Raw genomic sequence first — 26,323 nt, 5'->3', positions numbered from 1 at the left:
AAAAAAACAGATAGAGTATAGAGCTTAGATTATGAGTCCCTATTTACAGATGGGGTATTTAAGTCTCTGAAAGGCCTAGTGATGTGTTCAAGGTCATATTGCCAATGAGTCAGGGAATCATTCAAGTCTCCTGACAATGGGTCAGTACCCTTTCCTCTAATCCTAATTCCACTGGCCAAGTATACAACCAAGCCAAAAGGAAGACTAAAAGTGTACTGGGGTGGACTAGACAGTCTCAGTTATGGGTTAACATCATTATTTGCTCTAGCACACCAATAATACCCAGAGAAGAAAACAAGGGTCATGGAAAACTCTAATTTGTAGTTTGAAAAAAACAAAAATGAAAACAATGGTATTTTATATGTCTAGCACACCTATTTTGTGCCAGGCATTGTACTAGATGTTTTGCATATTATTTTTTCACATCATCCTTTTGACAACCTTTTAAGAAAAGTACTTTTATCCCCATTTTATAGATGGAGATAGAATGATGGCCCAAAGTTCCACAATGGGCCAACTGGGAAGCAGAGATTCAAACTCAAATATGCCTGTATCCAAAATACATACCATCTCCACTCTCTCACTATGCCTTCACTCAAGTGGAATAAATCTGCTATGTGAACTGTTCTCTAGTCTTCATTATTTATTTTTCCCAAATGTGATCATAATTTCTTATCCAAGGGCTAAGGCCTCTCACCCCCTCTTCAGTCCACTTTAGAACCCACTCTAGTTCCTACTACAATGACCTCCAATAGTTGTTAAATCTAACGACAGGTGAAGAGTCTTCACCCACTGTCTTGAAATACCTTTGCCATGTGGTCTGTAGTACACCACTCCCTCTGTCCTTTCCTCCTACCTTTTTGGCCACATCTTCACAATCTCCTTTGCTGATTGTTCACTGTCTCCTAACCAGGAAAGGCTGGATTGCCCTGGGCTCACATCTTACAACCAGGCTCCTGGCTTTGAATGACATCTATACATGACAACTCCCAAATGTATGGCCAGACCAGAATTGCCCCCTGAAGCCAACTGCCTACTTGACATCTCCACTAAGATGCCTATTAGAATCTTAAAGTTTCCATGTTCAAAGAGGAAATGATGATTCTACTCTCTCCCAGAAAAACCTGTTCTCCTGCAGTCTTCGCCATCTCAGTAAATGGTACAAAACTCTTCCATTGGCTCCAGTCAATGCCTCTTTATCGTCTATCTCTTCTATCAATCTGCAAATCCTGTTGGCTTATGTTAAAAATATAAATAGGATCTGTCAAATTCTTACCACTCCCAGGTCCAAGCAGTCATCACCATTCACCTGGATTTCTTAAACAACTCCATTAATGGTATCCCTTCTTCTCTGCATTTAAAGGAATGCTTTAAAATGTAGATCAGATCAGTTTATTCTCCTTCTCAACATCCTCCAGTGGTTTCCCTTCTTACTCAACTAAAATCCAAAGTCCTTAGGATGGTCTATAAGGCCGTATATGATCTGGCCCTACTCCCCTTCACTCTCCATTGTGTGTTTTGAGAATGAGGCAGCAGGAAGGACCTTAAGGAGACTGTTAGTGGAAGGCGCAGGGCCTTCAAGGGGGCCTAAAGGAAAGCGAAGAGAAAGCTGTTGGAAGCAGGAAGAAAGAAGACCTGACTCTTCAGGCGGAAAGTTTAGCAGTGCTGTTGCCTGGGGCAACATGGAAAATAAAAGATGCACCTAATGAACTAGATGATCCAGATAAGATTTCCAGGTGGACTGGGGAAACTGCTGATTGACTTGCCCCCGACAATGAAATCTAAAAGGAAAGAGAGAAGCTGAAAACAAACTGTGAAATATAAAGGATCCAGGACTTACTAGGCTTGAAATAAAATTCTCTCACCCCTAGACTTATCAGAAGGCAAATGATGCTACAATTAAGAAATGGCTCCTGGGCAAAGACTGAATCCAGAGTGCTGCCAGGAAATTATGAATGTAACTGTAAAACTTTATTAAGTCTTCAAAAGATCTAATATGATGCCTCATAAACTAAGAAAAGGTCCTCTAAGAATCTTAAGGACATTGTTTCCCAAAAGTTTTACAAGGAATCTAAGGTATAGAAGAGCTTATTTCAAAGCGATTTGTCAGTGTTGCCTTTGTCTAATAAAGCTGATTATAAATTGATTCACAAGAAATCCACAAAGTTCTTTGAAGAAATTCTATCAGGGGACTTCCCTGGTGGTCCAGTGGTTAAGAATCCGCCTTCCAATGCAGAGATGCGGGTATGATCTCTGATCCGGGAACTAAGATCCCACATGCTGTGGGGCAACTAAGCCCACACACTGCAACTACTGAGCCCACACGCCACAATTACAGAGCCCACACGCCACAACTACTGAGCCCACATGCCACAACTAGAGAGAATCCTGTGTGCCGCAACAAAAGATCACGAGTGCTGTAACTAAGAACTGATGCAGCCAAAAATAATAAATAATTTTATTTTTATTTATTTATTTTTTTGTGGTACGTGGGCCTCTCACTGTTGTGGCCTCTGCCGTTGCAGAGCACAGGCTCCAGACGCGCAGGCTCAACGGCCATGGCTCACGGGCCCAGCCGCTCCGCGGCATGTGGGATCTTCCCAGACCGGGGCATGAGCCCGTGTCCCCTGCATCGGCAGGCGGACTCTCAACCACTGCGCCACCAGGGAAGCCCCAATAATTTTTTTTTTTAAAAAGGAATTATATCAGCTAGAGTTGAAAGGACAGAGATCCTACACACTGAAAAGAGGTCTTTGGACCCCAATCTTCATCAGGCAAAAAGCAGACTGAAAATACTACTCAGCTGCAAACATACATTACTTTTATAGAAAGGGAAGGAAAACTCAGAGAACAGAACCAAAAGCCCAGAGGGCAGAGCCAACTGTCACAAGAAGTAAGACCAAGCTCTAATCAAAGAAATGGCTACATGTGCCTAGCTAGATTTCAGAACTGTTATGGACTAGTGATTGCTATGTGCCTCCTGTTTTCCCTCATTCTAAATGCAACTTTTATACCACTTATCCTATCCCATGTGTGTCCCATCACTATATGCTGAATGGTGGTGGGGTATGTGGATATATATTTCTTACCCTCTTAATTCACAGGTCTTCAGATCAAGAGGAACTATATTCAAGGGATTGAACTTGAAGAACAATACCCAAAGAGTCTGCCTTGACGGGCTCTTGGACCTTAAGTCTGAGTCCAATGTCATAATAAATGAGATTTGTGAAGGCCTTGGGAAGGATAGGTGCATTTTATATGTAGGAGGAAGAGAAATAATTTTTGTCTGGCAAATAGACTCTCATGTTTTGAAACGTGTGCAAATTTAGTTGACACTCCTCCCATCAAATGGGATAATCTAATCTCTCTTCCCTTTAAATGCAGGCTGGCCTTCTCTTCACCTCAAATCAGTAGAATACAGCAAAAGTAATACTCTCTGACTTCTGAGCTTAGTCATAAAAGGTGATACTGCTTTTTCCCCTCCCTCCCTCCCACCCGACCTTCCTCTGGATGCCTGCCCTGGGAACCCAAACTCTACCCTGTGAGGAAGGCAAGCAACAACATGTAAAGTCTAGATGTAGGTGTTCTACCACCAGCCAAGCCCAAGCCAGTGCCAACACCAACCACCAGACACATGGCTGAGATTTCAGATAACTTCAGCCTCCAGCCTTTGAGCCTCTCCAGCTGAGACTAAGTGATGCAGAGCTGAGCTGTCCCTGCCAAGCCCTGTCCTCACCACAGGTTTATGAGTAGAGTTGCCTTTTTTTTTTTTTTTTTTTTGGCTGCACTACATGACTTGTGGGATTCTTAGTTCCCCAACCAGGGACTGAACCCACACCCTTGGCAGTGAAAGCACGGAGTCCTAACCACTGGACTGCCAGGGAATTCCCGGAGTTGTCTTAAGTCACTAAATTTTGAGGTGGCTTGTTATACAGCCATGATTAACAGGAACATGTGCCAATTCATCAAGATCTCTTTGATTTCTCACTCTTGCATACAACATGCCTGCTTTTCCTCCTGTGCTTAAATCATCTGTGAACCTGGTGAGCATGCCCTAGCCCTCCATAGCTTCATCCCAGGTCCTGATATCAATATTGTAAGCCCTGGAACATACCTAGAGACTTCCTTCTAAGTTGATATAATTCAAAAATCAGTTCTCTCTGCTTAAGGCTTAACCAACTAAACTATCTTTCAATTTAACCATCATTTTTTCATTTAATCCACAAATATATCAACTTTTCTGTATATCTTTCTGAATTCTAAATATAGTAGTTTTATCACAAATAAAGAGGTCAGACATGAGTTGGTTTTTTGGTTGTTAATAGAACCATGTTGGATTATAGGGACCAACTATTCTATCTCCTAGAAGCCCACAGATCATCCCTTGGACATGCCTTCCTGCCAAGCCACGACTATCTCCAGTGAGGCTGCTCTACAATTGCATCTAACAGGCTGTCGTTATCTCTCAGGGGTCAGTGTATTTAATCACAAATGAGTTTGGATTTCTTCTTCTTTTTTATTTATTTGGTTGCACTGGGTCTCAGTTGCGGCATGCTTGTGGGATCTAGTTCCCTGAGCAGGGATCGAACCCGGGTCCCCTGCATTGGGAGCATGGAGTCTTAACCACTGCGCCACCAGGGAAGTCCCTGGATTTCTTCTTAACAATAAAAACAAACATGTCTTAAGGATGACAGATTCTATGAGAAAAGTCCTGAATGCTGTGAGTGAACTTTAAGATATCAATTTTGTGCTGCTCAAGAGACTTTAGCTCTTCTTCAAGAAGTTTTGTCTATATTTTTGATAACTGAAGTTGCTACCTACACATTTCTAACATCTAGATAAGTGAGCCATCATGGTTTAGACTATGGAATCATTTTCATCTTGAAATATGATCTTAAATCTGCCATGCTCTGAAACTGTAGTAACTGAAATAATACACAGGTGGTTAAACTAGAGTTTGTTTTTAAACTCTGTTCTACTAACTGAATGTAAACATGGCTTTAAGTAACCATGTAATTTGTCACAGAGAAGCCAAGCCAACCCAAGGGGTTATGCAGTAAACAGGACCTGGAGCTCCTATTCAGCACCACTACACACAGTTGTGCCTAACTCCAGAGGCCCAAATTACACGGTGGGTAAAGATGTACATGGCAGCCCTGCCCCTCTTCTCTGCATTTATAGTCTATTTCTCCCTAAATGACCTTAAAAACCTTAAAGTCTCATGACTCTAAAAACCTAGGGACTCCCAAATGTGACTCTAACCTCTCAGAAGCCCAACTACTAGCCTAACATCTCCACCTGGATGTCCACTGGGCGTATGAAGCTTCACCTGTTCAAGCTTCACCTGACTCCCCACTCCCAAAATCCAGCTCCTCAATCAGGTCCCATCACTTCTTAGCTTCAACTTTCAATAGATTCCCATATACCCAGCCTACCATAGGCTGCTGGGCACTCTGTAATATAGACCCTGCCTGCCAGTCACTTTGTCACCCTCCTTCTCACTACTATTAGCACCACTGGTCTTTTTTTCAGTTCTCGAACACTTCATATTTGTCTCTGCCTTAGGCCACTGAACAAGCTGTTCCTTCTGCCTGCCATGCCCCTCCCTTCTTGCCGTTCAAGTCTCAGTTTAAATGTCATCGCAGAGAGGCTGTTTCTGACCACTCAACAGAAGGAGCCTCCCAGTCACTCTGGCACATCTTATATTATTTTCAAAGCACTCATCACTACATGATATTTGAAAACATATTTACGATCTGTCTCTCCCTAGAATATAAACTCCTTAAGGCCAGGGACCTTGTCTCTTGCCGACCACTGCAAGAGACACAGTGGTTACCCAATAAGTATTCGCTCCATGACTCAGCGGAGATGAGAAATAGCAAATGCTCTTATCTCTTCACAGTTCCAGGTCAGGGGCACTGATGAGAGGAAGGATATCACACTGTAAACAAGAAGTTTCCTAAGTGAATATTCTCTATAAAATATCCTGCAACCCCAAAAAAGTGGTGAGCATCAGGGCACGAAAAAATTAAGCTCCTATATAGCGTCAGCTTTTAAAGGGCCTACTTTCGTTAACTCAAAAAGCTACTTTGAAAATTCACAGTCCAAAAGAGAAAGTAAGTCTTGCCTCTGTCGCCCTAAAAAGTACCTGCCCAACTCTGAGCAATTCCTGAAGCATCTCTCCCACTAGAACGGGTCACACAAAAATGGACAAACTAGTCATCTTAGCTTTTAGCACATGCAATATATTTGATATTTTATGAAATTCTAGAGAAAATAATATAGAAAATAATGCATTTTATCAGTATGCTTCTGGAACATCCCAATCAGATCTCTTTTTATATTCATGAAGAAACTCCGCTTAAGATTCACAATAAGGTTAAATCAAGGTCAACGTATCAGAGGTTTGTATCAAAACACTAGATTAAAAAAAAAAAACCTAGTTTCCTATGATAATCAGGAAAATGTCTAGAATCATTAACTCTAAAACCGCTGCTTTTCCATTAGCCAATCAACTGTCTGAAATTCCATCCTGTATAGCTCATTCTGAGTTAACCAGGTAGAAGGAAAATCTAATAAAATCTTCATGGTAAGGACATCAGCAATATTCTTCTCATGCACTTATACAGCTAAGCAGGTATGGGTCACAGAAACTGGTCACAGAAAACCTGTTTTATTGACAAGAACACTTAGCATACCTGCATACTTTGTTATATATGCAAATATATGTGGATATGTATATACAGGGAAGTTTGTACCATTCCAGATAGTTTTGTTTTAAAGTATTTTGTACCTTTATCATGTCCAAGTGTTTCTCCTTTTAATCTATTTTTTGCTTTACAAAAAAAGAAAAAGACACTGGTGCCATTAATGAAGAAATATAGAATTCAGTGCCTCAACTCGCTAAAGCTGGAAGACAAGTTTATGAAAGCTGCAGGGTAAAGTATTTTATTATACATGACCCATGGAAGACACATTTGTGCCCATTATTATCAACCATCTGAAGTAAAAGGAAGAGAAAAAAAAGAACTACAAGAGGGTTAGGTTCAAGATACACCATGGAGCCAACTCTAGACAAATCTAGGTCCTTCAAAAGCATTTTTGAAACCATGGCAAAATCAACACACACAACAAACAATCAGAGCAAGCTCTGCTTCTCCCTAAGGGCTAGAGCAGGGAGGAAAGCAGGAGCAGCTGGCAGGTGGACAGGCTCCTCTCTCAGCACTTCCTGGGGTTCTTTCCAGCAGGCCAGCTCCTGAATTCTCACTATGCAGCACATGACTGGGCTCAGAAGAGATCAGACCCACTCTGAATGGAAACCGGTTCCAGAAAAGCACCATCACTTCCTTTCTTAATAGAAACTGTTCAACAGCGATAGAGAAAGACGAAAACCTGTTTTATTGAGACTAGTTTATTATGAACAAATTTTTAAAAACCACGGGACCCACAACCATACAGCCGCCGGTGTCATTACCTGAACTCAAATCCTCATACACTTCCTTCTACCACACACTACGCTACCTCTTACTAGAGAAGAGTACTCTCAACAGCACCCCGTAGCTGCCAGCACGCTAAGGATAGCATGTATCTGCAATTTCTTGCAATTCCAGATACTTCCAACGTAACTTCCTAACATCTCAGTAAAGCTTTAAAAAAAAATAAATACACACACACCTATATAGATATAGATATCTCCGAAGGCTGGTTAAAATAAACAGCAGCAGAGGTCTTTCTTAAGAGAACCAAAGCAATAAATTCAAAGAACAGCAGGGAAAGGAGGCAGCAAACAGACACAGAAAGGCAAGGCAGAAGCATTCTTGTCAAGGCCTGACCTCTCTCTGGCCTGCCATTTGTCTAGGTGAGAGATCACTTAGTTGGCAGTGGCAGAGGTGGTAACAGAGTGAGAAACAGGACATAAGCCCTCCCCCCTCCCCTCAAGGAGTTTCCAATCAAGTGGGGCATATTATTTAAGAGAAAAACACAATGTGGGACTTGCAGTGTGTGGACAGGGGTTAGCCTAGGGCACTTGTGGGGTGAGAGAAAGCTTCAGGAGGAGACTAATATCAGAGACTGCTCAATCAGGTGGTAAGGAAGAGCAGGATCAACAGGTAAAAATGAGGCGCGGAAGACGAGGAGGGTATTCAGGCCGGGGAAGCAGCAGGTATATCACGGAGACACTACAGTTCAGGTAAGGAGCTGCAGGTAGTTGAGTGTAGCTTTCATGTACCTGCAGTGTGGGTTTGGGGGGAGGATGATTGGTGGGGGACTGAAGAATTACCATGCAAGAAAAGCCCTAGAGCAACCAAGGGCCACATTTCTTGAAGGCCCTTGTAATCCTTGTTAAGGAATTCCTGAATTTTCCCTTTGGGACCCATTAAAGAATCTGAAGCCACAGAGGAGACATCCTTAAAGTAGTCTTTCTGAAAGAAAACCGCAACTGCAGGGGGCAAAACATGGGAGGGAGCAAGAGCAAAGACAGGAAGACCAGTCGGAAAGCTTTTGCAGAAATCCAGGCTCCCGTGCTGGATTTTTTTTTTTTTAATAAATTTATTTATTTATTTGTGGCTGCATTAGGCCTTCGTTGCACACGGGCTTTCTTTAGTTGCGTCGAGCGGGGGCTACTCTTCGTTGCAGTGTGCGGGCTTCTCATTGTGGTGGCTTCTCTTGTTGTGGAGCACAGTCTCTAGGCACGCGGGCTTCAGTAGTTGCAGCTCGTGGGCTCAGTAGTTGTGGCTCACGGGCTCTAGAGCACAGGCTCAGTAGTTGTGGCTCACGGGCTCTAGAGCACAGGCTCAGTAGTTGTGGTGCTCGGGCTTAGTTGCTCCACGGCATGTGGGATCTTCCGAGACCAGGGCTTGAACCCGAGTCCCCTGCATTGGCAGGCGGATTCTTAACCACTGAGCCACCAGGAAGCACCTCAACCAGGATTCAGAGCTGGGAGGTTAAGAGGTAACCGTAAGTCCTGCTGACAACTGCTGTCCTAGCTTAGTTACAGTGACCCTTTTCACTCTCAAAAGTACCCTGGGTTGGGTGATGAATCCCACAAGTCATGCTAGTTATTAAGGAGTAGAACTGACAGGACCTGGTGACGGGTTAGTTCTGAGAAGGAGAGACAGTAGAGTTAAGGATGACACCCTAGCGTGAGTGGAGGCATTCACTAAGGTATTCAGACAGAGGGGCAGGCACCTCGGGGATGCAACCATGAGGACTTCCTAAAGGGTACAAAGACAACAGATAGTTTTAAGGGACTTAATTCCCAGATTCTCAACTTCCATATACATTTTTCTTCACACTTTTATTGAGAAATAATTGGCATCACTGTGTAAGTTTAAGGCATTCAGCACAATGGTATAATTTACCTATATTGTGAAATGATGACCACAATAGGTTCAGCTAACATCCATCTTCTCATATACACACAATGAGAAGAAAAGAAACAAATGGTTCTCCTTTGTGATGAGAACTCTCAGGATTTACCCTCTTAACACACATACTCTTTCTAGACCTGATCTACGTGAGCACAGACCTGATGAGAGGTCCTGCCAGCTCTCCCCTCTTCCCTCTCCTTTCACAACCCTCTTTTCTCATTTACAGCAGGAAGGCACCTCTCACCCTTTTAAACTCTAGGGCGCTCTGCCCCAGGATGTAGAAAATTCCCGAGCAGAAAGATAGAAACATTTTTAAATACCAGTGTCAGCAAAGTTGCCTTAAATAAAACACCCTAAACCAGAAGAACAGGGCTTTCTCTCTTTCCCTACCTTACACGTCTTTCTGGTGAGGACTAAGCAAAATGAAAGAAACATGGTATGTTGGTCCTTGGCTGGGTTGTTTGGAATTCAGGTATATTATAGAACAAGGCAGCAAAAGGGAGTTTGTTTAATGATCTTGCAACTTCCATTGTCCAGCTACTATCAAAATATATAAAAATATGCCTAGCTCATGAGGAAGAGTCCCACAGAATAAAACAAATCAAAGCCCTGGTAAGTCTATCTCATCTAAGTGACAAAACACTGTGCCTTATCTGTCTACCCATCTCAGAAATCAAATTCCAAAGTGAAGTACTCGTCACAGAATACGTGTTAACATTTTTATTTAAATTGACAAATGACAGAATGTACACTGGTTTAGCTCAGTGGCTTGATAGTAACTGGCTCTGCCAAAGTAATATGTTGGACATTTTCCATAAACTGGATTAACTAAATCTACAGCTCCACAATTCTGATAAAAATATAAAGTACCTAACTATAGATAAAAGCATTTTACCAAAAATCATGTACTGGCAAATGTTCATTAAAATTAACAATTTTTAATTTTCCTAATCCTTTAAAACCAAAGTAGATTACATCAGATGCTTCTAAGTAAAAGAGAAAAAGCAAAATTAATATTGTGTTGATAAATCTTGGTAAAGCATTTTGAATACATCTCCCAGAAATTCTGAAACTGAATTACTATAATGATTAACAAATTGTTCGCCACTCAGGCGGTTTTGATTTCATTGCTTTCAAACTGAACTGAAGGAGAACCCAATGAGTGGTCTGAGAAATCTCTGCTCTCAGAGCAGATTGAGAGGGGTTGGTGATGACTACAGAGCCTTGGAGATACCTGACAGATTACTGAAAATAATTTTAGATGACAGATCACTATGTGATTCTTTTGGCGTATAACTCAGGAGAGTTCAAGGAATTAAGTGATCTTCCTTTATCAAAACTCCTTCCTTTTCAATCTAACTCCTTTAGTAGATAAGGTTACTCAGTGCTCATCCTTATAAAGACAAGAAATGGGAATAAAACTGATGCTGAGCCCTATCTCACTCCAGGAATATATTATAATCATTCAGGGGTACACGAACTAACTGAGAAGCAGCAGCCCATTACTTCATTGAGATGCACTTCCAATAAATGTTCACTTTTTATGTTTAAGAGTTATTGAAATGCATAATATTTTGCTGTTTTAGTTGAAAACCTTGGTAATAATAACTATTCTTATGGCTCAATAATAAAGCCTTAAGGTCTCATGAAATAAACTTTTAAACTTTCAATTTCTATATAAAATATTGTTATGGATAAATATATTTTATTAATAAAAATATAATAAGAGAAAATTCTATGAAGTAGAATACGAAGAAGATAAATGACTTTTAATGTAGAACTTGTTCACGTCTACTTTTTAAACATTGATGATGAGTACCAAAATTGCTATGATATAGAGATGCATTTAAGAGTATACATTTAAGAGTATACATTTAAGAGTAATGTGACAGATTTTACAATGTTGGTACTCATGATAAACCAAAAATTTGCATCTATTTAAACTTAGGATAAAATTTTTATTCTCGACCTAAAATTATATACAGGTACATAGGTTTTTTTCTTTAATTCTGGAAAATCACTACTGTCAAGAACATTAAAAAAAAAAAGAGCACATCTGGAGGGAGAGATGATGACTTCAGTTTTGAATATGTTGTGTTGGAGGAACCTTAGGAATATCCAAGTACAGAATAAGAGCAAACACTTATACTGCACTGACCACACCATTTAAAGCACTAGTCTGGGTGTTTATAGACTCCTTTACCCCTCACCACCACCCTTTGAAGCTGGTACTATTATTATCCCCACTTCATAAATGGGGACACTGAGGCCTGGACAAATGAGAAGACTCACCCAATGCCACACACCTCTCCCAAGTATAGAGTTGTATGAATCCAGAGAGTCTGTACACAGTATAATGCCTTGAGATGTCTGGGTTGGTGATAGAAATTTGAGGGTCAACTGAGCTTTTAGATAGTAATCTAAACCATGGAGCAGATGAGATTAGGTAGGAAGAGTGACATAATCACCAGCAGGAAAATGAGAAGCTTCACTGCTGGGGGTCCCTATGAAGATCCTCTGGCATTCTCTTCCAGGCCCCTGGACTCATGAAGAGCCTCCAGCCATGTTTGTTTGTGTTTTTTTTCCAGGTACCCTTGATGTTTTGTCATCAGTCCTCCCAGGCTGCTGCACTGTTTATGATGGTCAAAGGGCTACTGAAGAAGATCTTTCTGCTTCTTGATCTTTGCCCTATTCCTTCACCAGATACCTGAAGATGCTTAGATAGTAAAGGCTCTTCCCCCCAGTTTTACTGAGATATAATTGACATATAACACCACAACCAAGTTGGATTCATCCCAGGGTCACGAGGATGGTTCAACATATGCAAATCAATGTTACATACCACATCAATAAAAGACAGAAACCATATGATCATATCAACAGATGCAGAAAAAGTAGGGACTTCTCTGGTGGTCCAATGGTTAAGACTCTGCACTCCCAATGCATGGGACACAGGTTCAATCCCTGGCTGGGGAACTAAGATCCCACATGCCACACGACGCAGCCAAAAAAAGAAAGAAAGGAAAAGAAAAAGCATTCGATAAAATTCAACATATATTCATGATAAAAACTCCTACCAAAGTGGGTATAGAGGAAACATATCTCAACATAATAAAAGCTACTTATGAAAAACCTACAGCCAATATAATACTCAACAGTGAAAAGCTGAAAGCCTTCCTGCTAAAATCTGGAACAAGACAAGGATGCCCACTCTCACCACTTCTCTTCAACATAGTATTGGAAGTTCTAGCTACAGCAATCAGACAAGAAAAAGAAATAAAAGGTATTCAAATTGGTAAGGAATAGGTAAAACTGTCATTATATGCAGATGACAGGATACTAAATATAGAAAACCCTAGAGACTCCACACAAAAACTACTAGAAGCAAAGTAGCAAGATACAAGATTAACCTACAGAAATCGGTTGCATTTCTTTACACTAGCAATGAAATATGAGAAAGGGAATGCAAACAAACAATCCCTTTTAAAACTGCAAAAATGAAATAAAATGCTTAGGAATAAACCTCACCAAGGAGGTGAAAGACTTACATGCTGAGAACTACAAAACATTAATAAAGGAAAGTGAAGGTGATTCAAAGAAACGGAAAGATATCCCATGCTCCTGAATTGGAAGAATTAATATTGTTAAAATGGCCATCCTACCCAAAGCAATCTACAGATATAATATGATCCCTATCAAATTACCTGAGACATTTTTCACAGAACTAGAAAAAATAATCCTAAAATTTATATGGAATCATTAAAGACCCAGAATTGCCAAAGCAATCCTTAGGACAAATAACAAAGCAGTAGGCATAACCCTCCCAGATTATGGACAATACTACAAAGCTACAGTAATCTAAACAGTATGGTACTGGCACAAAAACAGACACATGGATCAATGGAACAGATAGACAGCCCAAAAATAAACCCAGACACTTATGGATAGTTAATCTTCGACAAAGGAGGCAAGAATATACAATGGGGAAAAGACAATCTCTTCAGCAAGTGGTGTTGGGAAAGTTGGAGAGCTGCATGTAAATCAATGAAGTTAGAACACACCCTCACACAATACATAAAAATAAACTCAAAATGGCTTAAAGACTTAAACATAAGACATGACACCATAAAACTCCTAGAAGAGAACATAGGCAAAACATTCTCTGACATAAATCATACCAATGTTTTCTTAGGTCAGTCTCCCAAGGCCACAGAAATAAAAGCAAAAATAAACAAAGGGGAACCTAATCAAACTTACAAGCTTCTCTACAGCAAAGGAAACCATAAACAAAATGAAAAGACAACCTACAGACTGGGAGAAAATATTTGCAAATGATGAGACAGACAAGAGCTTAATGTCCAAAATATACAAACAGCTCATACAACACAATAACAACAAAAAAAAAACCCAACTGAAAAATGGGCAAAAGGTCTAAATAGACATTTCTCCAAAGAAGATATACAGATGGCCAATAGGCATATGAAAAGATGCTCATCATTGCTAACTATTAGAGAAATGCAAATCAAAACTACAATGAGGTACCACCTCATACCAGTCAGAATGGCCATCATTAAAAAGTCTACAAATAACAAATGCTGGAGAGGATATGGAGAAAAGGGAACCCTCCTATACTGTTGGTGGGACTGTAAACTGGTGTAGCCACTATGGAAGATAGTATGGAGGTTCCTCAAAAAACTAAAAATAGAGTTGCCATATGATCCAGTAGTCCCATTCCTGGGCATATACCCAGACAAAACTATAATTCAAAAAGATACATGCACCCCTGTGTTCATAGCAGCACTACTCACAATAGTCACGACATAGAAACAACCTAAATGCCCATCGACAGATGAATGGATAAAGAAGATACGGCGTATATATATATATATATATATATATATATACACACACACACACACATACATACACATATATACACACATATGTGTGTGTATATATATATATATAATGGAATATTACTCAGCCATAAAAAAGAATGAAAATGCCATTTGCAGCGACACGGATGGACCTAGAGATTATCATACTAAATGAAATAAGTCTGAAAGACAAGTACCATATGATATCACTTATATGTGGAATCTAAAATACAACACAAATGAACATATCTACAAAACAGAAACAGACTCACAGACATAGAGAACAGACTTGTGGTTGCCAAGGAGGAGCAGGGTGGGGGAGGGAAGAATTGGGAGTTTGGGATTAGCAGATACAAACCAGTATATATAGGATGAATAAACAACAAGGTCCTACTGTGTAGCACAAGGAACTATATTCAGTACCCTGTGCTAAACCAGAATGGAAAAGAATATATATACTTATGACTGAGTTAATTTGCTGTACAGCAGAAATTAATACAACACTGCAAATCAACTATACTTCATTGAAATTTGTTTAAAAGAACATTGTATTAGTCCAAGACATACAACATAATGATTCGATATATGTATATATTGTGAAATGATCACCACAATTAAGTTTAGTTAACATCCATCACCTCACACAGCCTTTTTTCCTTGTGACGTGAACTTTCAATATCTAGTCTCTCAGAAAGTTTCAAATATACGAAGAGTATTGTTAACTATAGTCACCATGCTGTACATTACATTCCCAGAACTCATCTCATAACTGGAAAATTTTACCTTTTGACCACCTTCACCCATATCCCCCACCTCCCACTTCTGGAACCACTAATCTGTTATCCGCATCCATGAGTGTGGATTTTATAGATTCCACATATAAGTGAGATCATACAGTCTTTGCCTTTCTCTGTCTCACTTATTTCACTTATCCTAATGTTCCCAAGATCCATCTACGTTGTTGAAAATGGCAGGATTTCCTTCTTTTTATGGTTAAATAACATTCCATTACTTTATTTATACATACATATATCTCACATCTTTACCCATTCAACCACTGATGACACTTAGGTTGTTTCCATGTCTTGGCTATAAAAGTTTCAATTTGTAATAATTCAACATGACAAATTTCATTTCTCTCTTTGCAGTAGGACTTGTATGATCACTTACACACATTTTATCAGTCATTACAGGCATTTGCAAGAAGCTAAAGTTACAGAAAGTGAAATCTCACACTCACACTGCAAAATACAACAAATCGTAATGCAAAGAAGAATACCATTACTCATGGCAGCGCCTGCCTGCTAGTGCTCAATGGATGGGATCATTTTTGCTCAATAATCCTCAGAGCACTGGGGGCGGTGGGGAGGATACAAATATATACACAGTTTAGTTTTTATTTTTTTTAAGGAAGTTACTTCAGAAAAAATAGTGCCAGAAGAAGCAGCATTAAGCGTGGGAGCCTATATTCAGTCAGAACATAAGAAAACCATGGACAAAATCAACATTTTTAGCAAAAGGCCGAGGAAAAGTGATCATAAAGAAGACTGAATAGGAATAACCAGAAGAAAACTTGAAAAGAGAAAAAAAAGGAGAACGTGTTGTCAGAAGAGCAAAATGAGAAGATTTTAAGAACAAGGGTCAATGCAACAACAGAAAGGAAGATAAGGGCTGAAAGTGTCACTTGGATGTAGCAGCTAGTGACGACCCTGAGGACCATTTCAGTGTACGATGGGCATCAAAGCTGAACTGTGAGAAGTTTAAGAATGAATGAGATTTGATGGGGACTTCCCTGGTGGTCCAGAGGGTAAGACTCTGCACTCCCAATGCAGGGGGCCCGGGTTCAATCCCTGGTCGGGGAGCTAGATCCCACATGCATGCCGCAACTAAGAGTTTGCGTGCTGCAACTAAGACCCGGAGCACCCTAAATAAATAAATAAATAAATATTTTTTTGAAAAGGATGAATTAGATTTGAGAAGTGGAGGTGATGAATTTAGGCAAAGCTTTCTGGAGTTTAGGTGTGACACAGAGGGAGTCAATATGGTAGTAGACAAAGGATCGCATGGGAGTGGGGGAAGGGTGGTTTTAAATGTGAGAGATTTAAACATGCCCAAACCTTGCCAGAAGAAAGGGAACAGAGAGGTAGAGGGCTGAAGATGCAGAAGAAATGAGAGGTGATAAAATCCAGGGGAGAGGCACTGGGGCTCTTCCACTGAGAGGAGAGGAAAGGATGGGTAAGAAGCAACTAAGTGTGTGAGAAGGGTTAAGGAGTTAGGGGGTTTCCATCAGATTTCTTTTATTGTCTTCATGAAGAAAAGAAGAGTTCACTGGGGAAGAGGACATCACATGCTGACTGAATTTGTATGCTACCTGTCTTCCTCCTTCTTTGACTTCTGAAGTCATAGGACAGCAGATTCAGCAGGTTGAATGCCATATTCTGAGAAAAGCTCTATCTGGATAGAGTCTGCATTTGAAGGAGTAATTTGTAAAGACACCTCAAGTGCTAACATTAAAACGGGATGTGATTATAACCACTGATTTTAAAACCGGAAGTAGTATTGAGATATCACATTTATTCTTATTACTGCTTTCAATATCAACAAAACTAATCTTCAAAAATCTCCAAAGCTGTTTCAGAGTCCAAAGCTTATTTGATTTTCTCTCTTCTTTCCCCCAGACTGTTTCCTTCTTTTCTCTAGTCCACCTTTTCAAAATATGTATCACCAGCAATATTTTCCTCCATCCTAGTTTCAACAGGAAAGGCCTTCAAAATGTTTAACACCTTATAGTATATGTGTGGTCTCTAATTTGGTCCTACAGCAATCCTGAATGTTGGGTCAGGGAAGGCATTATTCTCAATATTCAGAAAAATGAAGTGACTTGACCATTCTTAGAAACGGACATAGGACTCAGACCTATCTTGAGACTCCAAAGGCAGCTGTCTGTTCTACCACACACACTTCACTTATAATAACTTCTGAACACCCAAAGGCAGCTCATGTTCCTTTCAGCTTCACTGTAATTTCAAATTCACCCAATTATTAAAGGGAATAGGCCTGTATCATAATTTCAATTCTCTGCCTATCATTAACAGATCTTACCATCCCTCCCTCATAATAAGGAATCTAGATAATCTTGAAGCAGCAACTAATATTACTCACAGACATCTGCAGATACACATGTAGCCCTAATCACAGAAATCCTGAGCATCTGCAGAAGGTTATATGCTATTATTACCCAGGAAAGTAACAGTATCTCAGGTTTCTGCCCAATGTGGTGACACCAAACAAGAAGGCCCTCAAGTTTCCACTGAGCAAGCAAGATAAGATGCTTCCCACAGTAACCATCTGTATTGGTTTCTTTCTGCTGCTGCAACAAATGACCATAAACTTGGTGGCTTAAAACAACAGAAATTTATTATCGTACAATTCCGAAGGCCAAAAGTCCAAAATGGTCTCAGTAGGTATAACAGACTGAATGTTTGTGTCCGCAGCCGGGAGTTTACATGTTAAAGGCCTAATCCCAATGTGATGGTATTTGGAGGTAGGGCCTTTGGGAGGTGCTTAGGTCAAGCAGGAATGGGATTGGTGCTCTTGTAAGAACTCTTTTACCATGTGAAGTTACAAGAAGTCAGCTGTCCACAACCTGGAAAAGGACCCTCACCAGAACCCAACCACGCTGGCACCCTGCTTCCAGACTTTCAGCCTCTAGAACTGTGAGAAATCAATGTTGCTTGTTTAAACCACCCAGTCTGTGGTAATTTGTTAAAGCAGCCCAAACCGACTAAGACGCTGGGCTTAAAAACCTAAGTGTGGGCAGAGCTGTGCTCCTTCTGGGGGAACCAGAGGAGAACCCTGGCCTTGCCCTTTCCAACTTCTAGAGGCTACCAGCCTTCCTGGCATCAAGGCCTCCTTCCAGCAAATACATGACTTTGACCTCTGCATCCAACTGTCACATCTCCTCTGACTCTCCTGCCTCCTCTTTCATGTATAAGAACTCATGTAATTATATTGGTCACACCTGGATAATCTCCCCATCACAAGATCCTTAATTTAGTCACATCTGCAAAGTCCCTGTTGCCATATAAGGTGACATATTCACAGAGGCTGGGGATTAGGACACTGAGCAGAGAGAGCTGGTACCCATTCAAAGTAAAGACACACCAAGCTAAGCTGCTGGCCACATGCCATAAGGAGAACAGGAAGGTGTTCCCAATGAACGGCCACTCAACTGGTGACAGGCAGGCCTAGAACACACTGGACGCAGCCCACTCTCCCAGCAGTTCTTCTGTTCTAGATTAAGAGTCAGTACTTTAAGAGAATTTTAAATATTTACAGCTAGTAAGTGGCAGGGTCATTCGACAAAGCTGGTGTGTTCTTGTAACCCTTATGACAGACGGCCTCACAGACACCTTCCATCACGGCTGGAAATTTTCTGTAAGTTGAACCACGGCCCAGATATAAAAGAGACATACCCCGCACAGACCAGTCTGGATTAAGAACGAACCTGATGACACAGGCCAGAGCAGAACAAAACGGAGGTTCTAGGCCCAGGCTAAGTGCTTTCACTATTGCTGTCTTTAAGGAAAGAAACTACAAGTACATGAAGCCCACGGTGCATCTTTTTTTTTTTTTAGGTTTTTTTGATGTGGACCATTTTTTTTAAAGTCTTTATTGAATTTGTTACAATATTACTTCTGTTTTATGTTTTGGTTTTTCGGCCGCGAGGTATGTGGGATCCCCAACCAGGGATCGAACCCGCACCCCCTGCATTGGAAGGCAAAGTCTTAACCACTGGAATGCCAGGGAAGTCTCCCCCATGGTTCATCCTTAAGAGGGTACTTTCTAAAAAAAAGCCTGAGGTAATGCAGGTGGCACTGTGTTAATTCAGTCTCAGTAACCGTGTCTTCACAAAAAAACTGTTTTTATTTTCCAGAGATTCTTTTACAGACCCATCCTGAGAAGTGAAGTTAAGAAATTATGATGCCCAGAGTGTTCCAGATCAAGTCAGCTGTACCTTAGAGAGACATTAGCTTTAACAAGATTTATTTCTGTCCAGCTGTTACTCTTTACACATATATAACACCTAAATCAATGTGTTTGCTACATGAATTTCCCAGGACTTGGTTCCATGGAATGTACATAAAATCTGTATTTTTTCATATAATATTCCAGGCAGTAAATTCCCTTTCCTCAGAATTCCTCAGACTACATGAAAAACATAGAAAGCTGCAGAACATGGCCTGCATATATTAGGTATTCATTAAATAACAGCTGAACGACCACATGAATGCGGCAACACACAAAGGCCTAAATGAGCTCTCTTGTCACAGGTTAATCTGAGAAGTTTGCTTATTGGTAATTACCATTTAACTCTTCTCAACAAACATTAATATGTAAATTGCATAGAGAGTTCTTTTTATTTATTTATTTTTGTCTCTGTTGGGTCTTCGTTGCTGTGCGCGGGCGTTCTCTAGTTGCGGCGAGCAGGGGCCACTCTTCGTTGCGGTGCACGGGCTTCTCACTTCAGTGTTTCTCTTGTTGCACAACATGGGCTCTAGGCGCACAGGCTTCAGTAGTTGTGGCTCACAGGCTCAGTAGTTGTGGCACAAGGGCTTAGTTACTCCGTGGCATTTGGGATCTTCCCAGACCAGGGCTCGAACCCATGTCCCCTGCATTGGCAGGTGGATTCTTAACCACTGTGCCACCAGGGAAGCCCAAAAGAGAGTTCTTTAGTGCCCAAAGTATGCAAAACCTCTTTATCTTACACACATTCAAGTTGGGATATTATAGTGGTTGAAAAGTCTTGGAGACATGAAGACTGGGTTTGAATTCTGATCTTAATACTTGCTAGTTATGTGACTTTGGAGAAACTGTTTAATCTTTTTAGATTCCGTTTCTTCATCTCTGATGGTAGGATAATAATATTTAACTTGTACAGTTGTCCTGAGCATGTAATGAACACAAGAAAATGTTCAACAGTTCCTGATACATTGATGACAACAATGGTGATGGCTGATACACCTGGATTGAGGCCTCTTGGTTACTCCCATTCTCCAGGACAGACAACAAGCTCCCTGCCATGTGGGGGTCCACATGTCCTAGGGACATATTCATTAGGCATGTTGCATCCTAATTTCTCCAGGGTAGCTGCCCATCTTCTCACGCAACACACACTAATTCTCTGAGGTGGGCCTAAAGCCTTCCCTAATCCTTCCTTGCCAGCTCTGCAGCCACTGCCAGTCTAACTCAGTTACATCTGCATGCTTATACTTCGACCACACCAGGCTGACTAGCAGTGCTGCAGGCTGCCCAGTCTATTTCCCCACCCCCAGCCAAAGTTCAGGCATGGCCCCAAGGCATGATCCACTGCTGATGGAGGGAGAAGGAGGGAGAGCTTTTCACTGATGTAGCCATCTCTTTTTCCTTGTCATCTTTCTTCCATTTTATCCCCAGCTCCTCATCCCACTATCTCTTTTTATTTGCTTCAAGAGTTGATCTAAGTGGTGCCCATTAGGGCCTCAAAGTCTTCTCTATATAGATCTTAATTACACTAAAGGTTGTTACACAGGCATTCCCCATTAAAATAAACTTTCGGGTGCAGAAAGAGTAAAGCAATAAACAAAATCCCATCTAATGGACAGTAATTCAGGTATATTCACAGAAATCATTCCTCTATTTTTAGGACAAGGACTTTTCCCCATGTCCTGTGCTATTCTAACATACAGTTATTCTTATTTACCATAAGTAACTATGGGATATAGAGAGTGAACAGGGAAATATGAAGTTAGGTTTACCAACAATCTCCTCAGAAACTTACAGTTGGGGAGGTTGCCCTTCCAGAGTTAAAAAGGCTGCCTGCACTTCTTCCTGAGGGAGATCCCAACTTCTGCCTCAGAACCCAAGAGGAGAAAATCAGGAATGGAATCATGTATTCCTACCCAGACACACGCTCCCAGCCCTGCAGAAATGATAGGCCTTGAAGAAATGGTTACCTAAAGTCAGAGTAAACTTTCATGAACTTATTCTCATAGCTTCCTACAATTAAAAGGAAAATAAGAGAATACATTTGAACATACAAAGACTAAGTCACATTTACAAATCACCTTTATTTTATCTGAGTTTACTAGAAAGAAATAAATTCAGGAGGCAAAAAAAATAGTTTTTCATGTGATTTACACATCTGATTTATTTTACCAAATAAAAAGCATGACTTAACAGTTTTCTCCTTCTAATTGTATAATTTATTTTCTCCTAAGACCTGTATCACAAATGCGAACCCTTAGGAATAAATGTAACAGAAAAGAAACTCTGTTCTGAATAAGACCTAGAAAACTTTAAATAAACTACCAATACCAACTGCTAATTCTTTTGCAATGATATGAGCCATTGTTTAAAATTCTCTAGCTTTTCACATCTTTTTCTTTGGAATGTAAAAAAAAAAAGGACAGATAAGGTCTATATAATTTTAGCAAGACAGTCGATCTTTCCAGGCAAGGTCTGACATACTAGATAAGATCAGGAAACTGAATTTCCCTCTGCTAGGAAAAATACGATTTCAAAAATATGAATGTAATGCAAGATATCTTCTATAGCCTTCAATTTAATCTCTCAGTACAGATATACAGTTCTGCTATATTGACTTATGGCCTGTACAAAACAGAATTCAGTGAACTTCTGAGTATGTCCGTTCCCTTTCTTTGCATTACGTGTTAATGACCACTCGCCTTTAGAAAGCAATTCCTTCCTATGGAAAGCTAACCAATACACCCAATCTCTTATTCCTACTATGTGAAATGCTCATGTGAAACGAAACAGGTTATGGAACAAGCTCAAGAAAAATCACAAGTTACCGCCATCAATAGCATTCCGCTTGTCTGCCTCTTCTCATCCTAGCACGTTCTTGGGAACAGGAAAGAAAAGGCCCACTTAGACAATCATGCATCTCAATGAACAGACCCCAGACCCAGATGACCCAGTGGACACTGGGACAACTGAGGAAGAACGTATAAAAAATAAAAGATATGTCAAATACGGTATTTTTAAGGTAAGCATATAAGCATTATAAGCATAAATAAGACTGTCTATCTGAGGTTAAGATCTGTCTTAGACTTTTAAACCAAAAGTTACATTAATGAATATACTTTTGTACCTCAAAATCATCACCTCCAAAGTCTTTCCTCTGTTCATCACCGAGAGACAGCATTTCAGTCTTACCGAATAGAATCTATACTAACCAATGTGGTAAGTTTCTTAGTACCTCTCTACCATCCAACCAGTCAGGAATTCTTCAGTTAAATCCTCATGAACAAATGACATCCTACACCAAAAATTTGGTTGCCTTTATCACTCTTATTCCATGAAGCTCATGAATGAAAACCCCTACTTATTTTATAATTGCTCGTCCAACTTATAAAACTTAGATCGGCACCTTTTTACACTGTATTTCTTTAAATACTCTTTAACCATTTACTTTCTTAAAAAGCAATAATGCCTATCACTTCAAGAGACTAGCCACTTGGCTCCTAACACACATTAAATGGCTAATTCAGTCCTCCTAACAGCACAAAGGGAAAGTACTCTCTATAATATGGCTGCGAAAAAACAGAAACTATGTAAGCCACCTACAAAGAAATCTGCACACACATAAGCTATGAATCCTACAACTCTACAACTTTTGGCAGAAGTGGAAAAAATACAAAGAAATTAGCAATGGAAAACATGTTTATGTTTTTCAGTCATTTTCAGTTACAAAAACCTAAAGATCAGGAAAAGCCAGAGATACAGTGAAATTTATACAAGAAAAATTTAATATGAAGTCATTGTACTCACCGTCTGATGGTTTCTGTCACAGTAACGCAGCCCAAAGTAATCTATCTCCACAAGGTTTATGTGACGGAATACGTGCTCAAGGACAACGGAACCTTTCGTTGACTTCTGCAAAAATAATTCACAGTTTTGTTTTATAACAAACACAGTGTGTGTTTTTTTTAATAAGGTGCCTTGTCTTTCTCAGTGGGACACAGTCACAGTTCTCATCTTTTATTAGCTTTGCTCACATGGGAACAATTTTATTAGCCCATAGTTCCCTCTTTAAGTTTTGCCTCAATTACAAAGAAAGGGATTTCAGTATTAAATGAATTGCTTTGGAAAACAATTTTTAAATTGTTGTACATTTTAAATTAATATAAGGTTCTTTTCTTACAGGACTGTAAAATATCTTTAAGATGAAATTATTATTTTAATAAAGATAACAGTTTATATGAAGTGCATCTAATAAATTCATCAAAAAAACTTACTTTGGTTAAAAATCCCACAGTTCTTTCACTTTAAAAAGCAATTTTCACCTACATCATTACTCTCACAACTAATGCAGAAAATATATAAAATTAAAATAACAATAGCCAAAGCTTTTTAAATTTTTTTCTTATTTTCTTTAGTAAGGTTTTATGTTTTATTTTTTTAATTGAAATATAGTATGCATACAATATTATGTTAGTTTCAAGGGTACTACATAAGGATTTGACATTTGCATACATTATGAAATGATCACCACAATAAGTTTAACAACCATCTTTTCCCATACGGTTACTATGATATTATTGACCATATTCCTTGTGCTGTATATTACACCCCAATGATTATTTATTACATAACTGGAGGTCTGTACCTCTTAATCCCTTCATCAATTTGGCCCCCTCCCTTCTGGCAACCATCCATTTGTCCTTTGTATCTACAAGTCTGCCTTCATTTTGTCTTATCAGTTTGTTCTGTTTCTAGATTCCACAGGTATTTGTCTTTCCCTGTCTGACTCATTGCTCTTAGTAAAATACCCTCTAGATCCATCCATTTTGTCACAAATAGCAAGGCTTCTTTTTTTTTTTTATGGCTGAGCAGTATTCTACTGTGTATATACACACTGCATCTTTATCCATTCATCTATCAATGAACACTTAGGTTGCTTCTACATCTTGGCTATTGTAAATAATGATGCAATGAACACTGGAGTGCATATATCTTTTCAAATTAGTGTTTTTGATTTCTTCAGGTAAACCCAGAAGTGAAATTCCTGGATTATATGGCAGTTCTACATTTAAATTTTCAAGAAACCCCCATACTGTTGTCCATAGTGGCTGAATCAATTTACGTTCCCACCAAAAGTGTACAAGGGTTCCCTTTACTCCATGTTCTCATAAACATTTGTTATTTGTTGCCTTTTGATGATAGCAATTCTGAAAAGTATGAGGTGGTTTCTCACTGTGGTTTTGATTTGCATTTTCCTGATGATTAGTGATATAGAGCATCTTTTCATGTATCTGTTGGCCATCAGTTTGCTTTCTTTGGAAAAATGTCTATTCAGGTCCTCTTCCCATTTTTAAATTGGGATGTTTGTTTTTTTACCATTAGGTTGTATGACTTTTTTGTGAACCTTGGATATTAACCCCTTATTGAGTATATTGTTTGCAAATATCTTCTCCAATTCAGTAAGCTGTCTTTTCACTTTTTTGACAGTTTCCTTTCTGTGCAAAAGCTCTTTAGTTTGATGTCATCCCATTTGTTTATTTTGCTTTTGTTTCCCTTGCCTGAGGAGACAGATCCAAAAAATATATAGCTAAGACTGATGTCAAAGGGCCCACTGTTTGTTTTCTTCTAAGAGTTTTATGGTTTCAGGTCTTACATTTACGTCTTTAATCCATTTTGAGTTTATTTTTGTATATGATGTGAGAAAGTAGTCCAGTTTGATTCTTTTGCATGTAGCTGTCCAGTTTTACAAACACTATTTATTGAAGAAGCTGTCTTTTCCCCATTGTATATTTTCCTGCCTCCTTTGTCATAGATTAATTGACCATATAAGTGTGGGTTCAATTCTAGGCTTTCTGTTCTGTTCCATTGATCTATATGTCTGTTTTTGTGCCAGTACCATATTGTTTTGATTACTGTAGCTCTGTAGTGTAGCTTGAAACCATGGAATGTGATACCTCCAGCTTTGTTCTTCCTTCTCAACATTGCTTTGGCTCTTTGGGGTCTTTTGTGTTTTGATACACATTTTAGAATTATTTGTTCTAGTTCTATGAAAAATTCCACTAGTATTTTGATAGTGATTGTGATGAATCTATAGATTGCCTCAGGGAGTATGGTCATTCTAACCATATTAATTCTTTCAGTATGTACGTACAGTATATATCTTCTTTTTTTTAAATAAATTTATTTTATTTATTTATTTTTGGCTACATTGGGTCTCCATTGCCATATGCAGGCTTTCTCTAGTTGCAGCAAGTGGGGGCTATTCTTCGCTGTGGTGCACAGGCTTCTCATTGCAGTGGCTTCTTTTGTTGCGGAGCAAGGGCTCTATGTGTGCAGGCTTCAGTAGTTGTGGCATGAGGGCTCAGTAGTTGTGGCTCATGGGCTCTAGAGCACAGGCTCAGTAGTGGTGGCACACAGGCTTAGCTGCTCCACAGCATGTGGGATCTTCCCAGACCAAGGATCGAACCCATGTCCCCTGCATTGGCAGGTGGATTCTTAACCACTGTGCTACCAGGGAGGTCCCACAGTATATATTTTCATCTATTTGTGTCATCTTCAATTTCTTTCATCAAAGTCTTATAGTTTTCCAAGTACAAGTCTTACTTCCGTGGTTAGATCTACTCCTATTTTACTCTTTTGATATAATTGTGAGACTGTTTTCTGTTTTCTTAATTTCCTTTCCAATAGTTCATTGTTAGTGTATAGAACTGCAACAGATTTCTGTATGTTAATTCTGTATCTTGCAACTTTACTGAATTCATTTATTAGTTCTAATAGATTTCCGATGACATCTTTAGGATTTTCTATATACAGTATAATGTCATCTGCAGATAGTGACAGTTTTATTTATTCCTTTCCAAACTGGATTCCTTTTATTTCTTTGTCTTATCTAATTGCTGTGGCAAGGACTGCCAATACTATGTTGAATAAAGCGGCAAGAGTGGGCCTCCTTGTCTTGTTCCTGATCTCAGAGGAAATGTTTTTAGCTTTTCACAGCTGAGTATGATGTTGGCTGTAGTTTTGTCATATATGGCCTTTATTTTGTTGAGATAT

General features: G+C 39.6%; 1 protein-coding gene across 7 annotated transcripts in view; it reads right to left on the bottom strand.

Annotated features, from left to right (window-relative positions):
- EPB41L4A (erythrocyte membrane protein band 4.1 like 4A) overlaps window positions 1-26,323 on the bottom strand; it is a 258,199-nt gene that overhangs the window by 130,737 nt on the left and 101,139 nt on the right. For all 7 annotated transcript variants that reach the window (XM_067731450.1, XM_067731446.1, XM_067731447.1 and 4 more), the window contains exon 3: window positions 23,078-23,182. In XM_067731450.1, the coding sequence (XP_067587551.1) occupies window positions 23,078-23,182 (105 nt within the window). The remainder of the gene's footprint in view (window positions 1-23,077; window positions 23,183-26,323) is intronic.

The sequence above is a fragment of the Pseudorca crassidens genome, chromosome 3 (assembly GCF_039906515.1).
Source record: "Pseudorca crassidens isolate mPseCra1 chromosome 3, mPseCra1.hap1, whole genome shotgun sequence".
Classification (NCBI taxonomy): domain Eukaryota; kingdom Metazoa; phylum Chordata; class Mammalia; order Artiodactyla; family Delphinidae; genus Pseudorca; species Pseudorca crassidens.
Note: the sequence above shows the minus strand (reverse complement) of the source record. Positions and strands in the feature narration are given on the sequence as shown.